This window comes from Anas acuta, chromosome Z (genome assembly GCF_963932015.1).
Source record: "Anas acuta chromosome Z, bAnaAcu1.1, whole genome shotgun sequence".
NCBI classification, from domain to species: Eukaryota; Metazoa; Chordata; class Aves; order Anseriformes; family Anatidae; genus Anas; species Anas acuta.
The window spans coordinates 14,044,194-14,065,202 of NC_089017.1; the positions used below are offsets into that span (position 1 = coordinate 14,044,194).

Genomic DNA, 21,009 nt, shown 5'->3' on the forward strand with positions numbered 1-21,009 from the left:
CTATCAGTTATTTTCATGGATTTGAAAGGATTATTGTACTGAGATAAAGCTGGCAAATTCCTCTGTCTGTTGTTTTACTTAGTCACCGAATTATTACAGGAACTTTATATATGGCACAGAAGAAACTAATGAAAAAAACTGGTTCACCATCATGAAAATTAAAGTGAGTAAGTGTAATGAGTAAAAGGCTACATTCATAGATTGCTATTTCTTCCTTAATCAGGAATCACCCCCAACCTGTGTAAGAACACTCGAGATGTTAGTGCACTTACTTTGAGGAAACCAATTAAAAGAACACCATTGACTTGATTTCTGCCATTCTAAGCTGTCTGATTTGTAAACCGTATGCTCATGGTGTATTCTATAAGGTCTTTACTCTTTTGGAAAAACTCAGCTTTTTCCAGGTTCTTAATACCACTGTCATTATAATGATCAGCACATGACCATGCAACTACCTGAAAGTATTTGATGGCAGTGGAACCAAAATAACCCTTCAGAACACAATACTAAGTCATCTTGCTCAGAGGATATACATTCTAGTTTAACAAATATGGAATCACAAGTTTTTCCATATCACATTGCAAGCACTGTTAGGTCTTCTCTGGCAAAGGTTACCTACACATTCTACACTGCTCTTACAAGTAAGAAGTTTCATAATGAGGTCTTGTTGGAAAGTAGTAAAATTAGGAATTAGTAAAAATGTTAGCAATGGAGAAACACAAAAAGCATGAAATGGAATAAAAAGATCACGTGGGTTTGGAGAAGTAAACTTATGAATGCAGAAACAGTAGCTTTGCAGAGGGTAGTACCTAATACTGTATAACTTTTTGTCAGCTAAGAGAAATTTCAAGATGAAAAGGGAAGACTTTTGCATGAGAAAAAGCTTCTCTGACTGCCACCTACAGACACTGTTTAATTTGTAACAATTTAATTTCACCTACTGATCTTTCCTACATTGTGGGAAAACATTATGGGACTTCAAAAAGGATTGAAAAATAAAACAACAGGGAAGAAGCCTTGATCTTCTCTTATCAGAGGCATTCTTACTTTCTTCATATGTAAAAAAAGCTTTTTCATATGCAAAACAATAGATTGACAATAAGTAGGTTTGAAAAGCAGTAAGAAGAAAAAAGAAACTCCTGTCCCTTGAATACAATAAGCATCAATACGCCATTGCAACGGAATTCGGAATTCGGCCTTTTAAAGGGCCCTAAAAAAAGGCCAAATACACCTAATAGATCTGAGCAATTCAGGTCATTGTGAAGAATAGTAACACCCTCTTTAAGAGGATTAAATGTAGCTTTGTATTTTCACCAAAATACTAGACGAATACTATACAAAATAATTTACAACTCTAATAAACAATTAGTTTATTGTTCTTATGTAAACAGTGAAAAGCATGTCTTTCAAAAATCCAACATCCTCCAAGCTGTTAGGAAAACCAAACTATGTAAATGCAGTCAAACCTAAAACAACCCAAGCAAACAAAGAGAATAGCATCCAGAAAGTCAAACAGTGATTATAAGCAAATCACACAAAACACTTCAATATCAACCTCAATCAAAGCAAAAATAAGGACCCTGAAAATTGGTGGTAGGGGACCACACAACTATGTCTGATCACAGTTTCTGAACAACAAGTTTAAAAAAGGAGCAAACTAAACAGAGAACATCATGTACTACTATTGCATTTGCACTGTTTGATGCTCTGATGGATGATAAACCTCTCTCCCTCGAGCTGCAATTCCTTGAAGCTTTAATGAGTAAGCCCTTCCAGTCACACTCCCAAGACTACAAAGCCCCATTCACTGCTCTGATTGTGCCCAAGGCACACCCTGAAGGCCTATTCTTCCCCATTCCTTTCTCAAAAGATTGTGCCACCTCTTCTAATATGCAGAAATGAAATTCAGCACTGTTCGACACCACAATGATTTCCAGGCCCTTCTGATATCCCAGGTCTCATGCCCTTCATTTCTTGTGCCTCTGCATGCTCGGAAGACAAAAGATCAGGCCATACTAAATAGGAGAAAGGACTTTCAGGAGGCACAATAAGGACAAAGAGGATGGATCTGCAAAGCTGGAGGTTGTAGAGCTGGGAATGTAATACAAAAATACTTTACTGCTTTTGGGGAGGAAACTAAACGCCAGGTGCTACAACCTTTTATGAAGTTGAGCCTCCAAACTTAAGAAATCACACGGAAAGTAAAACACATAACAAGGAATCAACACCAAACCTCACTGTTGAAAAGTGGATCTTGGCATTTCTACATATTGCAAAGGCGCAAACTTCTCCTTTTACTCTGACATCACTACACCACCTGAAACCCTTTGCTCCTCCAACACAACAAATGGCTGCTTTAACATGAGGAGCTCCCAAAATACATATAAATTGGTAATCTTCCAATTCTGGGTGGGCCATGAGGGGCTCTGACACTCCACAGGAAGAAGATAAACCAAGAATTTATTTTCACAATTCCTTTTCCATCTTGAAAGTACCCTACTATTTTCTCATCTTTACATACACTATTCTGTACTTGCACACACCTGTATTTCACTCTTCCTCTGTGCTAACCCCTTGTCCTCCTCCCCTCCTCCTTCCTTTGCTCCCAGAGAAACAAGAGATGGTTTAGCCCCTGGCTAACACAGGTATAGGCTCTTACAGCATTCTAAAGCTACCCACTCAGGCTGACACAGCAGGAAATCACTATCCTCAAGTACTCTTTCGCTGAAGTGGACACCAGTAAAAGGATTTTGTATACAACAGTGCCATCTTCAGCTTCTTCAGGAAGACTGCACTACTGAAATATGACACTGGATGCAAATACAAAATAAGAGGCAGAAGAGCACAAACAGGGTCCAAAAGGTAGCATGGCGATATTCTGTTCCGTTATGCAAAAATGTGGAGCTGGTATGTCCAGCAAACTTATGAAAGGCAGTTCCCACCCTGATTTCAGTTTTGGTTCCAGGACCGGCAACAACTCACAGAACTCTTAACAGCAACAACAGCAGAAGTCTCCCACTTTGAGCTCCTTTGGGGAATAGAGCTGTTAAATTATATAAAACCATGCAAAATTACTGCTTAGCTAGATAATACTTTTTTTTTTTCTTTTTTTTTCTTTTTTTTTTCAGGCATGCCAAAAAGGACGGGCTGCTGTATTTTTCATATTTACTCAATCTCAAGAAATTCTATAGCTTTCCTAAAAACAATAGTCACCACTATTTCCTCAATACAAGCAAATAATGTATTCCTCTAGTATTACCTGTGGAATGCACACAGAGCCATTTACACATATCAACAGCTATTTATCTACAGCATCTGGCAAGCTCTCTTGTGTAGTCTCAACATTTCACTTTGTTGTGCTAAATACAAACCACCACACTGTATTCATTCAGTTACTGAAAAGCATTTTACAAACCACATGCAAAATTCTAATTGAGGCACCCTCCCTGAAGTAACATCAATTGAAAAGTCTTATTAACAAAACAATAAGCACATCTCTTCATCCAGTGCTTGGAGGTAATGTCATATAGAGACAAAATAGGAACTGTTTGTATTCAGACACTGGATTCCAAATGTTAGTTTTCTGTCTTAACAGGATTCTGTTGCTAGAAGCAAAGATTAAACAACTCTTTACTACACAATCATTCTGTTGCTCTGTATTTGTCATACCTTTTGCATTTAAAATCTTCTGGATTAAACTGTATATTCATGATTCCATAATTGCTTTCATCGCCTCCAACAGGAATCAAGAGAGGTTTGGTGTCCTCTTCCATATTTGATGGATTCACTTCTTTTTTTCTAGATTCTGACAGTTATTCTGATCTAAAGAAAGGAAAACAGAAAAACACAGTTAAGTAAAACTGTGTACCTGTTATGAATTTGACAATGGCAGAGTCCCACAGAAGCTTCAGGAGATCCTGAGATGAAAACAAACAGAAAGTCTGTTTAATTTGTTGCTTAAGAATTCTTATTTCATAATGCAAACATCCCAGGTTAAGTACAGCAGTCACAATATTTTTATAACATACTACCTATTTAAGTGGTCAATATACCATTGTGCTCTGAATCTCTGTTAGTACCACAACAGGCAATATAAACTAAAGCATTATGATGGACACTGTCTTTATGTTGGGACTGAAACAGGTTTGTAAAAACAACATTCAGAATCTGAATTTCTTTTGAGCTACCATTGCTAAGAATCAAGCCCACGATGTGGAAAGTAATGTTAAGTGTATTTATATGTAGGTCTTATTCCATGATTTTTGTGAGACTCCTTCTCAGTCCTTACTGCCCCACTTTAAGACCACTGTGATTTTTAAGCGTTGTATTTCTGATTTGTAACCGAACAGCTGAGAAAAATTTATTACAGTTATTAGAGCTATTGTTTCAATAATTTACTTCAGACTTTACAGCAAATACATATGCAGTTTTCCAGTGTACTTCCCATAACAATAATAAAGATCACATTATAACAGTCTATCATGTTCAGGCTCTTTGAATTAAAGGCAATGAGTGGTTTAATAATGCATTAATAATTAGGTGTTGTATGCATTCAGAGCGGTCCTAAAAAGCAGACTGCTTTTAAGCAAATGGAATTCTATTTGCTTAAACTGAATTACAGACCTCACAAGGGACTTGCTGTGGTCTCATGTTCAGCTGAACAAACATAATGGCTTTAACAGCTGTCATCCCTGCTACTGCCTGAAGAATTCCCCACATACGAAGAAAAACAGTAGAGGTATCTGCTTTTTTAGGGGGACTGTTCCAGGTTCCTTGATGCTTTAGTATGTTAGGCAGGCTGGTGGAAAGATGGATGGGAACTAGAGCTGGCAGAAGGAAGGATGGCACAGGATGGTAAGATAGAATGAGGTAGGTATCATCCTTCTACATCTGAAGGAGAGGATGAAGAACAAAGGAGAGGTAGCAGTTTTCTACTGAGTTGACTTTCAGGGGCCCAAGAGCTGCCATTGCTAAAGGAGGTGTGCAAAGATGGTGAAGAACATGGGGTGTTAGGGGGATGCAAAAGCACCAACATGGGTTCAAACTGCCTGGAAGCGCATTTTAGAGAACAGGCTTCTGTTTTGTGCAGAGCACAGGTGACAGCTCTCTGCTGTCAACTGGAGGTAACTACTGGAGGCTCCAGTTTCACGGAATTGCTGCTGAAAACACTAGTCCTGCCCTTGACTGCACAAAGGCATTTGTGTGGTCCCAATATTTAACTGGACTGGGAAGACTGATCCAAATGAAAATTAACCATTCTTTCCTGTGTTTTACATTTAGACCAGTTTTAAGCCTGGGGGTTGCTGTCCAGCTGCACACACGTACATGCTTGTACAGAGTAAGGGGCTCATGCCATTTCATCTGGAAGGGCTGACACCTCCCTCATACCTTCAGCATACATGACACTACAGCCCAAGATATGAGAGACTTGCATGAAGTTTTAGTTTAAACGCATTACTTTGGCTCGTTCATTTTAGCTCTGTAAGAGGTTGTAAGGAGTGATCAGTGATAATAAGACAACTGTGTAAGCCTTCTTTGCAGTCCCTGGTAGCATCACCTTTTTCCATTTTTGTCGCACTCTAGTTTACGCTGAAGTCCTTACCTTCTACAGCAGTGCTGGCTTTAGTTTGAATGTCTTACGTTCTCTTTTTCTTCTGGTGACTCTCAGCTTTCACATTCCTGCTCATTTCTTCTCTATTTTCTGCCTCCTCTACACACTGTCAAAATTGCTTTCCAAACCTGTCTTTACCAACCACTGTTTTCAAAGAGATTTCTTAATTGAAAGCAGTATTCTAATTTCCTTTTATGTCACATACTGTTCCTTTCCAAACCCCATTTACAGCTTCCCTCTTGTTTATTTATTTCCTATTGGTTTCCTATATTTTTCTGTAGCTTTTAGTCACCTCCTTCCTCCCTGCTGATTACCTTTTATGCCTTGCACACTCCCACAGTTTAATTCATCTCAGTGCACATCTGCTTCCTCCAGGTAACTATTTCTGAAAGAAAAGTGTGGGCCCCAGAGATTTCATCCACTGCTACAACTATCCACCTGTTCCTCTGCCATTCCCAAGCCCTTCCATGTCTTTCTGACTGAACCTCAAGGCAACAGTTTTTATGGCTTTCTTTTTTGGTTTTATTGGTCATCTCTAGAGTTTACAGCTTCTTTCTTACTAAGACAGTAAGCACCAAGTGGAAGATGGATAATCCTGCATGGTTTTTTTATTCCATTCTATTGTCTTTTCCAGCTCAACATTCTGCATTCTTTTTATGAAGAGGCACACACCCCCATCTCTCAGAAGCTGAGATCCCTCACTCCTGCATTCTGCAGCCTCTTCATTTGAGTTTAAATCACACTCTGGATTTAGCTATAAGAATGCAGATGAAAATTTTAAGTCCCTAGTGGCTCAACTGAAATTGGAAATAAACTCAAATATCAAACTCCCATTAATGTTTTTAGCCAGAACTTTTCAGGAGACTGTGTTACTGAAATCCCTTCTTTCCACAGGGCCCGGTTTATGGTGTGGATTAAGAAGACATTAAAGGCTAATAAAAAAACAGCTTTGAATTAAGATACTGCTTCCTTAAAACGTCCCTTAAACAATGTCTTTGTGCTTTGCAATTCAATCTGACATATGCTGAAAACACTGATCAGCAGTCTGACTTCCTCTGTGCTGTGACTATAAAGAACCCACAACATTTTGTAATATTCCATAAAGAAAAACAGTCCTTCCAAGACACAGCATGCAATAAGTTAGGCTTGAAAGCACTATTTTGGGTTAAAGCATTGTTTCTTATTTGTCTCTTAAGGATATACTTAAAAGCTGGATTGGTGAAATGGGTTTAAAAGTGCTTATTGTTGAGAACAGATAGGTGAAGCTTATGACTAGCAAATTAATTACTTCACAAATAGACACAGGTACCTTATGTGAGGACTGTAGCTGGAACCAATGTAGCTTTAAAGAAAACTGCAGGCAGAAGAGTAATATGCAGAAAAATGAGCCCGATAAACTTCTTTTTATCTAATTATCTAATTTTTAACCAATATCTCCTTTTGGCTGCATTGCATTCTCAATAAATATTTTTAATACACAGGACAGAGCCAGTTATGCTGTCTGGACTTACTGCTTGACACTTTTCTTTTCAATAACCACTTCTCATCTGATTACTTTGCTAGTGTCCTAGTTACCTGTCTAAAGCTTTTTATACTAGATGTGTGATCTCTACTCAACTAGTTCTGGAGGCTTATCTTTTAAAAACCTGTTACATGACAGGTTCTGTACACAGTCTTCAAATCCTATAAGGAAGACTGGGAAATAAAGTATAAAGAATTATTGCTAAAAATCAAAGCTGCACGACAAACTTCATCCTGTTTGTGTATCTTATGGTACACTGTGGTCACAGTTTTCATATGGCCACTGCTGCATTCTGAGAATTATAATGGACCTCTGGGAATTACTGTATAGCTGCTTGGAAATGGAGACAATAGCTTTAAGGTCACCTGACTCATTTGTTATCAGACTGGAAGGGGTAAGAGATAGTCTTTGGCTAGCTCCATGCTGAAGAGGCAAAACAAGTTTTAGGCTTGATGCTGCCCTGAAGCTTTTGTGCTATTAAGCCATACAAACTAAGATTTTTGTGCAAATAGGAAAAAGGTTTCTGCTAATGGTAATGTACCTAGCGTGAGTGATATGAATTCATGATACAAAGTCTTCAGCAGTGCTGAGTTAAAGGTGGCGTTGCTCTCTGTTGCTCATTCTCACAATCCTACCTCTCGCTATTTGTGGTGGCACAGCTATTTGTTTTCTTTCTCATCTTGGTGCAACAGACAGAACCAGGGAATAGATTTGGCTAAAAAAGAAAAGTAAATCCAGAAAGGAAGATTACTGCTTTGGGTCTAGACGAGGATTGTGTGGGCTGTAGTTCTACAGAACCAGAAGTTCACTGTATGGTTAAAAAGATGCAGATATAGTTTGCTAGGAAAGACAATACTGCTGCAAGCATCAGTAAAACCAAAGCCCGAAGGACAAGCTGTGTCTGACAGTATGTTCCCCATTTTTTTATCTCCCCTGCTTAGGTCCTACTTTGTGTAACTGCAAAATGAAGGTATGCTAGTGCTGTGCACTGCTGAATGATGTTAAATATTTGGAAAGCAACAAATTAACTCTCAAACTGCACGTTCACAATAGTGCTGTTTTTGTTTGTTTGTTTGCAGCGGGGTGGGGGGAGCTTATTCCCTATCCCTAGAATAAGAATGGTAATACAAGCTGTGTCTCATACACGTATTGTGAACAGGAAGTAACTTCCAAGGAAGACTCAACTGTAATTCATACTAAGCACTGCAAAAACTTCCACAAGGAACAGTTACAGTCGGTTGAACAACAAGTAAGGAAGACAGTCTTATTCAAAAGTGGACTGAACACTATCACTTTGCTGCTCTGCTGCTGCTCAGACAAAACCGTTTCAACTCTGAGAACTGTTCAGCTTCAAAAAAATAATGATCAGGTAACTGAATATTTCTGATCCTCTGAGGACAGGCAGATGACACTTGGGTTCTCCAGCCTGGAGAAAAGGAGGCTCAGAGGTGGCCTCACTGCTCTCTGCAACTTCCTGAGGAGGGTAAGTGGAGAGGGAGGTGCTGGTCTCTGCTCTCTGGGAACTGATCACAGAACATGGAAACAGCACAAAGCAGCACCAGGGGAGGTTCAGACTGCACATTAGTAAAAAATTCTTTACCATGAGGGTGGTCAAACAATGAAATAGGCTTCCCAGAGAGGAGTTGATGCCTGTCTGTATTTCAAGGAGCATTTGGAAACAACCCTCGTTATGCTTTCATAGGATCAAAGAATCGTTTAGGATGAAAAAGACCTCTAAGATGAAGTCCAACTGTTAACATAGTGCTTCCAAGTCTACCACTAAGCTGTGTCCCTAAGCACCACATCTACACATCTTTTGAAGACCTCCACAAATGGTAACTCAACTGCTTTCCTGGGCAGGCTGTTCAAATGCCTCACAATCCCTTCAGTGAAGAATTTTTTCCTAATATGCAACCTAAACCTCTCCTGGTGCAACCTGATGCCATTTTTTCTTTCCCATCACTTGATGCTTGGGAGAAAGGAGAAAAGATGAACCCACTACACCTCACTACAACCTCATTTGAGGTAGTTGTAGAGAGCAATAAGGTCTCCTCCAAACCTCCTTTTCTTGAGGCTAAACAACCCATTCCTTATCTGTTCCTTGTAAGACTTGTTCTCTAGGCCCTTCACCAGCTTCATAGGCCTTCTTTGGACATGCTCCAGCACCTCAATGTCCTTCTTTTAGTGAGGGGCCCAAAACTGAACACAGTATTCAAGGTGCAGCCTCCCCAGAGCCAACTATAGGGGGACAATCACTTCCCTAGTCCTGCTGGCCAAGCTATTTCTGTACCAAGCCCTGATGCTGTTGGCCTCAGCCACCTGAGCACACTGCTGGCTCATATTCAGCTGGCTGCTGCCCAATACCCCTAGGTCCCTTTCTGCTGGGCAGCTTTCCAGCCACTCATCTCCCAGCCTGTAGCGCTGCTTGGGGTTGTTGTGCTCCAGGTGCAGGACCCAGCACTTGGCCTTGCTGAATTTCATACAGTTGGCCTCAGCCCTTGGTCTGGCCTAGCCAGATCCCTCTGCACAGCCCTGCTACTCTTGAGCAGATCAACACTCCTGCCCAAGTTGGTGTTGTCTACAAACATATTGAGGGTGCATTCGCTCCCCTTGTCCTGGTTATTGATAAAGACATTAAAGAGGACTGGCCCCAGTACTGAGCCCTGGGGGACACCACTGGTGACGGGCCTCCAGATGGATTTAACTCCATTCACCACAACTCTCTGGGCCCAGCCACCCAGACATTTTTTTTACCCAGTGAAGCATATGTCCATCCGAGCCATGAGCAATCAGTTTCCCCAGAAGAATGAATGCTATGGGAAACGGTGTCAAAACCCTTACTGAAGTCTGGTAAGTTTAACTTTTGGTTAGCCTTGAAGTGGTCAGGCAGTTGGACTAGATGAGCTTTGAAGGTCCCTTCCAACAGACCCATTCTGTTCTAATCCATATGTACCAAGAAAACTATTATTACCTAGACAATTCTAATCTTCATTAAATGCAGCCAGGTTTAATACTCCAACTTTTGAGTATTTCAACTTTGCAAACTTTGTCCTCTAAAATACAGGTTTCTATGTTTAATCATCTAACGCTAGTTTCACTTCACAATGTATTTGGTAATGAATAAAATATCCTTCTACGATGGGATTATAGTGTTGGTAGGTAACAGACAGCAATTGATGTAAGCCACCTACACTTGTGCCACGTCTGTGACACTGTGCTGCATGACATCCTTGTCTCTGAACTGGAGAGACATGGATTTGATGGATGGACCACTTGGTGGCTAAGGAATTGGCTGGATGGTCACCCTCAAAGAGTTGCGGTTGATGGCTTGATGTACAGGTGGAGATCCAGTGATAAGTGGTGTTCATCAGGGGTCAGTACTGAGATCAGTGCTGTTTAACATCTTTGTCAGTAACATGGACAGAGGGATCAAGTGCACCCTCAGTTTGCCAATGACACCAAGCTGTGTGGTGCAGTCGACATGCTGGAGGGAAGGGATGCCATCCAGAGGGACTTGGACAGGCTTAAGAGATGGGCTTCATGAAGTTCAACAAGGTCAAGTACAAGGTCCTTACACTGAGCCAGGGTAACCCCTAGCACAAATAGAGGCGGGGTGGAGAATGGATTGAGAGCAGGACGAGAAGGACCTGGGGGTGTTGGTTGATGAAAAATAGGACATGGGCCTGCAATGTGCACTTGCACCAGAAAGCCAACCATATCCTGGGCTGCATCATAAGCAGCATGGCCAGCTGGTGGAGGGAGGTGATTCTCCCCCTCTGCTCTGCTCTTGCGAAACCCTACCTGGAGGTCATCATTCAGCTCTGCTGTTCCTTTTCAGGATATAACTTCACCGGTTGCTTGTGATGAAGCTGTCTTAGAATGTCCTCTCGACCTATTCTTAATTCTCCCACAAACATTTGAAGTTCTGTATCAGAAAGGTTGTAAGAGGTAACAGGTGAATGACAACTTACTAATCCAGGTTTTCTGCTGCTGGTGTTTCACAAAACTGTGAAACAACACAGGTGTGAAATGTGCTTTTCCCAGTCCCACTTTGGGCTACACTCTACAAGACTTTCAGGTGGTATTGAAAACAGGGCTGAACCTTTTTTAATACTTGCTTCTCTGTCCCTTTGCTTCAGGTTTTACTGCCTCGCAGGCTCTCTCTTTCTTTCTTAAAAAGACTTAAAAAGTTTCAGGGAGTGAAGACAAGGACCCAGCAGACTGATAACCTTCAATTTAGCCTGGAGGCTGTGCTGTGACTTGGTCTTCTTTGCACTGGAGGACAAAACCACATTACAGTTTGCTTGTATTGTGAACCTAAACTTGTATCTGGTTTGTCTACAGGCACGTGTATCAATGTTTTAAGGTGAGAACCCACCTGGACAGGTTAGTACAGACTTACAGCCCAGGCTACAGAAGAACGTTACCAAACAGGTTTATACCACAGCCCTCACAAAACTTCTTTGTTAGTCAGTTATCCTAGTCATCCCACAAGCACAGGCTGCGCTTTGCTGGGTTGTAGGACCGCTGTTCACCAAGTAACTCTTCACAGAGGGCAGGTGGAAGAAGGCAGAGAGGGGAGCTACCATCACAGTGTCTAGAGTTCCACCGGGGTGCCAGTGCAGCTGGAAATTCTGGCAGAACAGCATCTGCAGCTCTGAGAGCTATTTCCACAACAGCTCCATGTCAGTAAAGGTGAAGTCGCTACACAGATGGTTCTGCAGTAATTTCTTAGTGTAAGAAGAAGACCCAATGGACAAGTCATCATAGACAAAGCCTTAATTCTTAATTTGGAAGTCATGCATCTTAAATTATCACAGTCTTAAATCAACTTTAACTTGTTACTTTTTAACTTGCTTAATTACAACTACAGCCTTACAGAAGCAATTTTGCCACCAAAAACTGTTCTTATGTGCAACAGTAGTTTCCTTTTCTTTGAGATATCTGGTGGTTCCTTTAAGCATAGCTCCCTGTCAACTAGATTTCACAGATCAAACTGTGACAAGTTAACCTGTTTCATTCTTATTTAAAGTCATTACTCTCATAACCCCACCTCACAATCATGATTTAAATACTAGGATCCACTAATACTAGCATTTACTTCAAATAAGGAAAATGATTTTTAGAAGTTCTACTTGGCGTGACCTGGTCTTCTCTTAAATTCTGAGCTGATGAATGGATGAATAAAGGTCATGGCATAAATCTAAAGTAAACTGCAGGCTATGCACATAGAAACTGTGAGAAACAAGCATATTCTACAATAAAAAACAGGAACTTCAAAGTAAGACAGAAGAGTTCCTTGGTTCCTTTTTTGGGGCAATAGACCCTAGCTTGTTAGGGACTGAAGAATGCTATAGTGCTTTTAAGACTATTAGCATATATTCAGAGCTCCTTAAAACTGGCACAGCTTGCCACAAGTTAGCTTGTCCATACTCTCCTAGATCTGTATTGGTTGAACATGACTAAAATGCATAACAAGTGTAAATTAATAACCGCTTTAGTAGAAAGCACTCTTGTCGATACAAACTGCACTGCTGTTGAGCTCCTACGTACCTTGGGCAGAACCAATGGGTATGTGGTCACTGACAGATACCTACGTAAAATTAAAAAGAAATGGAACAATAACTTGTCTTCAACAGCTGAAGCCTTTGTTACTTGCATATAGGTGTTGGTGTGAATCCTATTGCATATTTGTGTGAATACTAAAGACATAGGTATAGGAATGGGAACAACGTTAGCACCTTCGTCCTTATGCTATGTTTTTACCACCACCCTTTAAAAGGGCCCGGGCCCCACGGGCTGGTTAGGACCGATTTAAGCCTTTCCCTGATTTACGAATCCCCTGAAAGGCCTCCACGCCCCGCACAACGCCCGCTGCCCGGTTAAGTTTCCCCCCGGCGGGCTTGGCGCTGCAGCCGGGCGGCTCCCCCGTGCCCCCCGCCCCGCTCCCTCCTCCCGGCACCCGCCGCTCCCCTACCTGCGGCGGCGGCGGCAGGAAGCGGGCCGGGGCCGTGCCGGGGCTGCCGGCGTGCCGGGGAGCGCAGTTCCGCGGGCGGGCCCGCGGCCGGGAGGAGGGAGCGGGGCGGTGCTGCTGTGGGGCGGCGCTGCGCTGCGCTGCGCTGCGGGGCTGGCCGGGGAGCGGCAGCAGCGGGCTGCGGCTGAGCCTGTCCTGCGCCGGGCCGCCCGCTGGGGTGGGTAAGCGGGGTGTGGCTGCACGTGGAGGCACCAAACAGCCCTGAAAAAAATAAAATTGGACTTGTTAGTGACAGTTGGTCGTTGTGTAGTCTGTCTATGGCTTGCGTAGGCTGAGCTGAGAAAATAAGGAAGCAGAGAGGCAGGTGCATTTAATACTGATTCCAAAGGCAATGGTTGTCTATCGTAGAGCACTGCTGCTCACAGAAATTTGCTGTTTTAAAATCGCTTTGTTGTTGTGGCTCCTAGTTAACTCAAGTGTCATATGTCCTTTTCGTAGTTCAGACACTGGTTAAAGTAAAACTGAAGGGATTTTTATAGCTCATGGTAAGGGAAACTGCTGAATTGCATCGCATGCAAGGAAAACAGCAAAGATAGCTTTCCCACGTGAGAAAGATATTTCAAAACAAGCTAGACACCAATCCCCGCCTGTACTCCTTCCTCAAGCACAGCCCAAGACAGATTGCATGGACAGCAGGACTATTCCTGTGAGAAAACCGCTGTGTAATCTGAATTTCAGACTGCGGGAGGAAATGAGGCAGCAGAGACTACCACCATCCATCATCACCCTGAAATTCGGCTACATGCATGCAAGCTGAGTCAGACCAAAACTTCTACTTTGTGTAATGCAGAAAACTCACTGTCATCGTCTGCACCTGAGCCACCCTTAGAATGCAAGAACCTTGCTGTTTCTGGGTATTTGAAGATTTTGGTCAGGGAGTCAGGAAGTCCAGCCACCTGCTGCACAAGTCTGAAACACAGTACAAACACCACATGCTGGCACTATAAAGTGAATAAAACTAAAACACATAGAAGCAGAGATGTAATTTTTCCAGCATGCGAGAAGCTACTCTTACTCTTCCAATGTCACTCTAGTCTTCAAGAAGGGCAAGAAGGAGTATCCAGGAAACTGCAGGCCACTCAGTCTCACCTCTGTCCCTGGAAAGGTATTGGAACAGCTTGTTCTGGATGCCATCTCCAAGCAATTGGAAGAGAAGAAGGTTACGAGGAGTAGTCAGCATGGATTCACCAAGGGGAAGTTGTGCTCAACCAACCTCATTGCCTTCTATGATGGCATCACCAGCTGGGTAGATGGGGGGAGAGCGGTGGATGTCATCTACCTTGACTTTAGCAAGGCTTTGATACTGTCTCCTATGACATCTTGCTAGCAAAGCTGAGAAAGTGTGGGACAGAGGAGTGGACAGTAAGGTGGGTTGAGAACTGGCTGACTGGCCGAGCTCAGAGGGTGCTGATCGGTGGCGCAGAGTCAGGCTGGAGATCTGTGACTAGCGGTGTTCCCCAGGGGTCAGTACTGGGTCTGGTCTTGTTCAACATCCTCATTGATGACCTTGACGAGGGAATAGTGTCCACCCTCAGCAAGTACGCCGATGGTAGAAAGCTGGGAGGAGTGGCTGACACACCAGAAGGCCGTGCTGCCATTCAGCGAGACCTGGACTGGCTGGAGAGATGGGCAGGAAGAAACCAATAGGTTGGTCATGAGCCAGCACTGTGCCCTCGTGGCCAAGAGGGCCAATGGGATCCTGGCGTGCATTAAAAGGAGCGTGGCCAGCAGGTCAAGGGAGGTGATCCTCCCCCTCTACTCTGCCCTGGTCAGGCCTTACCTGGAGTACTGTGTCCAGTTCTGGGCTCCCCGGTACAAGAAAGACAGGGATCTCCTGGAAAGAGTCCAGCAGAGGGCCACAAAGATGATACGGGGCCTGGAGCATCTTCCCTGTGAGGAAAGGCTGAGAGACCTGGCTCTGTTCAGCCTGGAGAAGAGAAGACTGAGAGGGGATCTCATCAATGTGTAAAAATACCTGAGGGGTGGGAGACAGAGGGATTTGGCCAACCTCTTCTCAGTGGTTTGTGGGGACAGGACAAGGGGCAATGGCCACAAGATGGAGCACAGGAAGTTCGTCACCAACATGTGAAGGAACTTCTTCACGGTGAGGGTGACGGAGCACTGGAACAGGCTGCCCAGGGAGGTTGTGGAGTCTCCTTCTCTGGAGATATTCAAGGCCTGTCTGGATGCCTACCTGGGCAGCCTGCTCTAAGGAACCTGCTTTGGCAGGGGGGTTGGACCTGATGATCTCTTGAGGTCCCTTCCAACCCCTTCAATTCTGTGATTCTGTGATACTCTTGCAAGCCTGCCTACTGTGTCCTGTGCTATGAAAGACTTGGATGATTATAACCATAGAAGATACATGGCTTGCATTCTTGGTCATTAATTAGTCATTGAGTTCTGCTGGGAAAAATGTTTTATTGCAAGAAATGATTTGCCAGCAAGCAAGCCTGAGAGAAGTCTAGTGATTCTCCTGCTCCCTCATAAAAAATGCTGCCAAAAGCTGACTTTACAAGTGTATTCCATAACTGCCCTGCAGTATTTATCTCGGGGCTTTCTGTTCTGGTGACACGTGACCTTTTGGGCAAAGCATGTCTTTTGCTTCATGTCTGGGAAGTGTCTAGGAAAATGGGAACTTAAATTCATTTAGTACCTCTTGATACGTCTGTAAGACAAAGAGAATATTAAATATAGCTATTAAGAAGAATTCTGTCAAGCACTATGTTGAATCACCTATTGATTTAGCTTTAAGGCATACTTTGCAACTGTAGTTGGAAGATAACTATAATATGCACAAGTTCATAAATTGAGGCATTACAGAACTTTAGTACATGAATAAAGATTTTTTTTTTTCCATCATTGCAATCATAGTTATCATCTGGCTAACAAAATTACTGCTTTTTTGTTGGTGGTGATTTTTTTTTTTAATTATTATTATTATTAGATATTTATATTTCTCCATATGTCTTTCTAGAAAAAAAAAAGTAATAGCACATCAGGATATCTGTATTAAACACCATAAACTCTGTTAAATGTTTTTTTTTTTTTTTAACTGGGTAAAGAGAAAGCATGTCTTGTATATAAATAAAATCAAGGATTTAATGTTAGTATACTTTAAATCTTAAGAACCTAATCATTATTAGTACAGGCCTAATTTTAACACATAAAGAAAGAAGGAAATTGTTACGCACACACTTACTTTCCACCTAACCCTTTTCCTGGTGTCATTAGAAGAGCGTATCCAAATCTCCCATTCAGAGAATTACAGAGGCAGTGTAGCTTCTCTACAACAGAAGACATTAAAGTTCTCAAACAGGCATACGGTTTTTCAAACAGTCTTTCAGACTTGAGGAAAATAACTTGAACGTGGTATAATAGGTTAATGAGGATATATCACATTCATGGAATGGTTTTAAGCTTTTCAGGGTAAGTACTGCTAGACTATTCCACAGCTATACTGTTCAACTCTGAAGAAGTTACAGAGATGTGTACTGCACCAGCAGCTGAGAAACACGAGCAGAAATGCTGGAGAACGCGCCCAGATTTTTAGATGTGGTGCGCTGATACAAATTCTATCTGTGCTCCTCAGTACTCCAGCAGGCAGACAGCTCCTGAGACAGGGTTTCAGCCCTTCTGGCCTCTGCAAGTCTGGTGTAATGACAATACTTTGGGAATGGGATCTTCTTCTTCATGTTTTACTTTGAAAACGCACAGTGTGTCTAACTCAATTTTAGCTTAAATTGGGTAATTTAAGTATTCCATTCTAGCCAAGGGGCACATTGCCAATTAGCTGTTGTTTCATACCAACCAACCCCCAGGCACAGGGGACAACCCATCCCCATCCCCACATCCCCCCATCCCCATCGGGGGCAGCTCCTGCCACCTCAGCGACCTAACGCCCCCGGGTAACGGCCGCCCCTAACGGTCCTAACTGCTCACCCCCCCCCCCCCCGCGGCCCGCCTTGCCGGAGTGGGGCGCGCGCATGCGCGGGGGCAGCCGCCCGGCTCCCCGATTGGCCAGCGGGCGAGGCACGTGACGCGCCGGCACGTGGCGGCGGCGTTATCAGCGGTGTCGGCGGCCGTCGCCATTTCCTTTAGGCGCGGAGCGGGCGGGGGTGAGGGCGGGAGGGGGCTGCGCGGCGCCGGGGCCCTCGGTGGGGGGGGGGGGGGGTGTGGGGTTTTTTGGGGGGCGGGTGGGGGTGTGTGGGGCAGGTGGGGTCCGCTAACGTGTGTGTTCTCCCGCAGGCAGGCTCGGCAGCGCACGCCATGCACCAGGAGGACTGGGAGAGTGAGATCGGGGAGGAGGCAGCGCCTCGCCGGCCGCCCTCGGGGGAGACGGTATGGGGCGGGGGGCGAGGGTAAAGCGATAAAAAGGTTTGGAAGTGCTTCGGGGAGGGCAGGCAGGGCTGAAGGTGTGTCCTGAGGACAGGTGGAGGATGCTGGGGTTGTCCCCTCTGGGGAAAAGGAGGCTGAGAGGTGATTTCAGTGCAGCTTCCTGAGGAGGGGAAGCAGAGAGGGATGTACTGGTCTCTGCTCCCAGAGAATTGGTGTCAGGACACAAGGAAAAGGCATAAAGGGCCACCAAGGGAGATTTAGACTGGACACCAGATCTGTATGCAGTGAATGCGGCCAAAAGTGGGGCATGCTTCCTAGCAAAGTGGCAGATGCCCCATGCCTGTCTGGGCTTCTTATCCAAATGCTTCTTTAACACATAAGTAGTGCTCTTTAATTTCTGGTTACCATGAAGCAGTCAGGCAGTTGGACTTCTGGTTGGCCGTGAAACAGGCAGTTGGATGAGATGATTTTTGACTTCCAACTGAACTATTCCGAATTCTAGATGGGTGCTACCTGTTTCGTCCACCCTGCGGTCTAAGTGGTTGCCAGGCTGTCACCATTACCGTGTTCCTGAAGCACCAGGGAGTAGCTATCCTTAAATCATTTTTTGAGAAGACTGTGGTTTTGTAAGAAATGGCAGCAATTTCAGTCTCTCAAAACCTAGAGGTGCCGTGCCTCCCTGGAGACTCTGGGGCCTGGTGTAGAAGTCAGCGTTAACTCTCCTGTGTGCTTAATGTTGCTTCCTCACATTGGGTTGTGAAAGGATGCCTACTACAGTTAGATCCTGTTCTTAAAAGAAAAAAATTGTGGCATAAAAGTGACACACGTACTTGTTCAGTGGCTCACTAATTCTGATAAATGGGCTAGGAATTGAGGACCTGAGTGTATAAGCTAATGGATCTGCACAGCCTGGAAGGGAAATAGCCAAAAACTTAGTTGAGTAGAGACTTGAAGTTGCAAATTAGTTATGGTGAGAAGTCTTAGTGAACTTCTGTATCGCTTGAAAGGGAAATTTCATGTTGCCTGTCCTTGTGCCTTTTGTAATGCCTTTCTGTTCCATTCTGTATGTGAGATCTAGTGTCTGAGGTTGTAAGATAAATAGAAAAGATCACTGTTTTTTGGGTTTGGTAGGTTATATTTTGCTCAAGTCAGATCGGTTTGATGGCCCTTATTGCTGTCTTGAATAATGGAAGAGCAGTGGTGAGAGGTGGACCTGTATTACTCAGGAATAGCAGAATTATGTCTTACTCTGAGCTGTGCATAGAAAAACATGCTGTGAGAGAAAACTGTAATTTCTCTCAGCTCAGTTGATGCCCTTTGGTATTTGCTGTCCTTTTCTGCTGACAGTCACTGAATCACTGATTTATTCACAGCAGCAAATGGAATGTGAGTCTCTTGCAGGTGATCTTTGTTAATACTTCATTTTGTGTTGTTGCCAGCTGTATGACCTTAAATGCACAGGTGCAATAATAAAGGTGGGGAGTTGCCCTGTATGAGGATTGTAGATATGACTTGGTATAACCTTTACAGTATGTTTTTGCAAATGTAGTAGGCTGCTTTGGAAGCTGATTGCCTAAAAGAGGTTTCCTCCCCATCAGCTGTTCACTTGCTGCTGTCTTGTCCAAGTACCAGTGCTTGTTCAGTGCTTCTCTGTGGTCTTTTAACCTTCTAAACTGAGGACCCCTCTGTGTGTTGTTGAGGGGAAAATGGCTGAGAGAGACTCTACCAGCAAAGCTGGTAAAGGAATCAGTGGAACCTGATTTCTCCATGGTAGCACTATGAGAGCTATGTTGACTCAATTTGCTAGGAAATCTGCAGTGTTAAAAGATGGGAGCGTGAACTTTCAAGCAGCCTTAAACACATATAAACCAAGTTTTCATTGTATTTGTAGCTGCATATATGTAAGGGGTCCCAGGGTCATTGTCTTCTAAGATTAGCATGGTCTCTATTCTGTGAAGGGATTCAATGCTCTTGGTATTTTAGAACTTAATACCCAGCTCTTTAGGGAAGAAGGACAAAGACACGTGCATCCTGTCTGGGCTTACGTAGAAGCTGTATTTCCAGACCCTTCCAGATGTATTTCCCCGTCTTTCTAAGAGTATTTCCCACTCTTTCCCAGAGTTTCCTAGCTCTTGAGAATCTGTTATATATCCAGAAATAAATGGAGCGTTTACTTCTTTTCAGTCTTCTGTTTAAGTTGCTTCTTTGAATTGTCCCTACTGCTTTTTGCCCTAAGTGAGCTGGACTATTAATTCCAGAGTTTGCAAACATGGTTCACTTAGATTGAAACTGGAGAAGGATGCTCCTAGAGTTCAATCTGAATTAGATTCCTGGCAGCAGAAAAATTATGGTAAGGTCTGCATGTAGTACATTTAAGTTGGTGAACTGTGTGCAGCTTAATGGCCTCATGAGTTTGGGAGCTGGTGAGAAGAACTCTTAAAATACAGTTCTGGAGTTGTTACCTCAGTAGGGTGATCTTAGGTACCTGCTGCAGGGTGTAGTTCTGAGTGAAATTTTTTGTATAAATTCCTCCTATTAAATCTTGCTGTTTTATTACATAGCAAAATGTTTTAAAAGAGCGAAATTACATAGCGAAATGAAGGATAGGATCCAGGAGTGTAATGGGACAACTAAAGAATAATGTTTTGCTACTTGTGGTATCAGAAGAGACTGCAGTAAATTTGAGGAGGATCTATAGTGATAGTTGGCATTGCTATTAATGATCTTACAGGTGAGCCTTGAGGTGTAGGGAGGGTGATGAGAGATGAATTGCCTATCCAGACAGATGTATGAGGCTGAAAGTAAGGTTCCTAAAGGAGGAATAGTAACATGCTTTCAGAATAATAATTTTACTATTTGGATTTAGTTTCCTGTAATGGTTTGCATAAAGAGAAGTATGAAAGCTATTAGTAAAATCAGAAAAGCTTAAGATTGAAGTTAAAGCTTTGGTAGTTCTGTAATGTTCCTGAGTCAGATGGTGTTTTGGCTTACTAGTGTATGTCTAACTTTTATTAAACAGGAGAAATTTTAACATGGCCTTTGCTGGAAATAAAACTAACCTTACTGGTATAATGTGAGCGTTAGGAGTTGTTCTGAACTGTTTCAAATGGAGTATGTGAATCTTTGAAGAGTTGAAGAGGGATGGGCATCTTCCAGATACTCCTGTTAAGATCATATGTAAGCATCCTTGAGAGAAATGCTGGAAAAGCTGTTGTGAAGCTGATAAAAACAGAATTTTATTTGTGATGCTAACAGTCTGAAGCCTTCCTGAACTTACATTGATGAAAATAAAAAAACTTTAAAAGGTTGTGGTATTGCTTTGGACAATAAATGTTTCTTTATTTGTATTTCCATTATATGTTTGTTAGCAAGGGGATGGTTCTTGCCTCCATAAATCTGATGAGGCAAGATAAACTTTTCCCCATGTCAGCCATGTACAACTTGATTTTGGTGACATTGATGTGTGAACAGTATGCATTTTGTATGCTGAAGTTTAAGAAACTTTTA

The 21,009-nt window shown here is 43.0% G+C and overlaps 2 protein-coding genes across 11 annotated transcripts in view; one reads left to right on the forward strand and one right to left on the reverse strand.

Annotated features, from left to right (window-relative positions):
* Nucleotides 1-13,231, reverse strand: part of SLC38A9 (solute carrier family 38 member 9) — a 48,559-nt gene extending 35,328 nt beyond the window's left edge. The window contains exons 1-4 of one of the 6 annotated variants that reach the window (XM_068666778.1): nt 13,111-13,194; nt 12,687-12,726; nt 7,769-7,848; nt 3,670-3,822 (exon numbers count right to left, since the gene is read on the reverse strand). In XM_068666778.1, coding sequence (XP_068522879.1) covers nt 3,670-3,773 — 104 coding nt within the window. In that variant the 5' untranslated portion in view covers nt 3,774-3,822; nt 7,769-7,848; nt 12,687-12,726; nt 13,111-13,194. Of the gene's footprint in view, nt 1-3,669; nt 3,823-7,674; nt 7,849-12,686; nt 12,727-13,110 lie in introns of all 6 variants that reach the window. The other 5 variants (XM_068666780.1, XM_068666781.1, XM_068666776.1 and 2 more) reach the window with 5 other exon arrangements.
* A 3,984-nt stretch (nt 13,232-17,215) lies between these two features.
* Nucleotides 17,216-21,009, forward strand: part of DDX4 (DEAD-box helicase 4) — a 33,508-nt gene continuing 29,714 nt past the window's right edge. For all 5 annotated transcript variants that reach the window (XM_068667402.1, XM_068667406.1, XM_068667404.1 and 2 more), the window contains exons 1-2: nt 17,216-17,282; nt 17,413-17,505. In XM_068667402.1, coding sequence (XP_068523503.1) covers nt 17,434-17,505 — 72 coding nt within the window. In that variant the 5' untranslated portion in view covers nt 17,216-17,282; nt 17,413-17,433. The remainder of the gene's footprint in view (nt 17,283-17,412; nt 17,506-21,009) is intronic.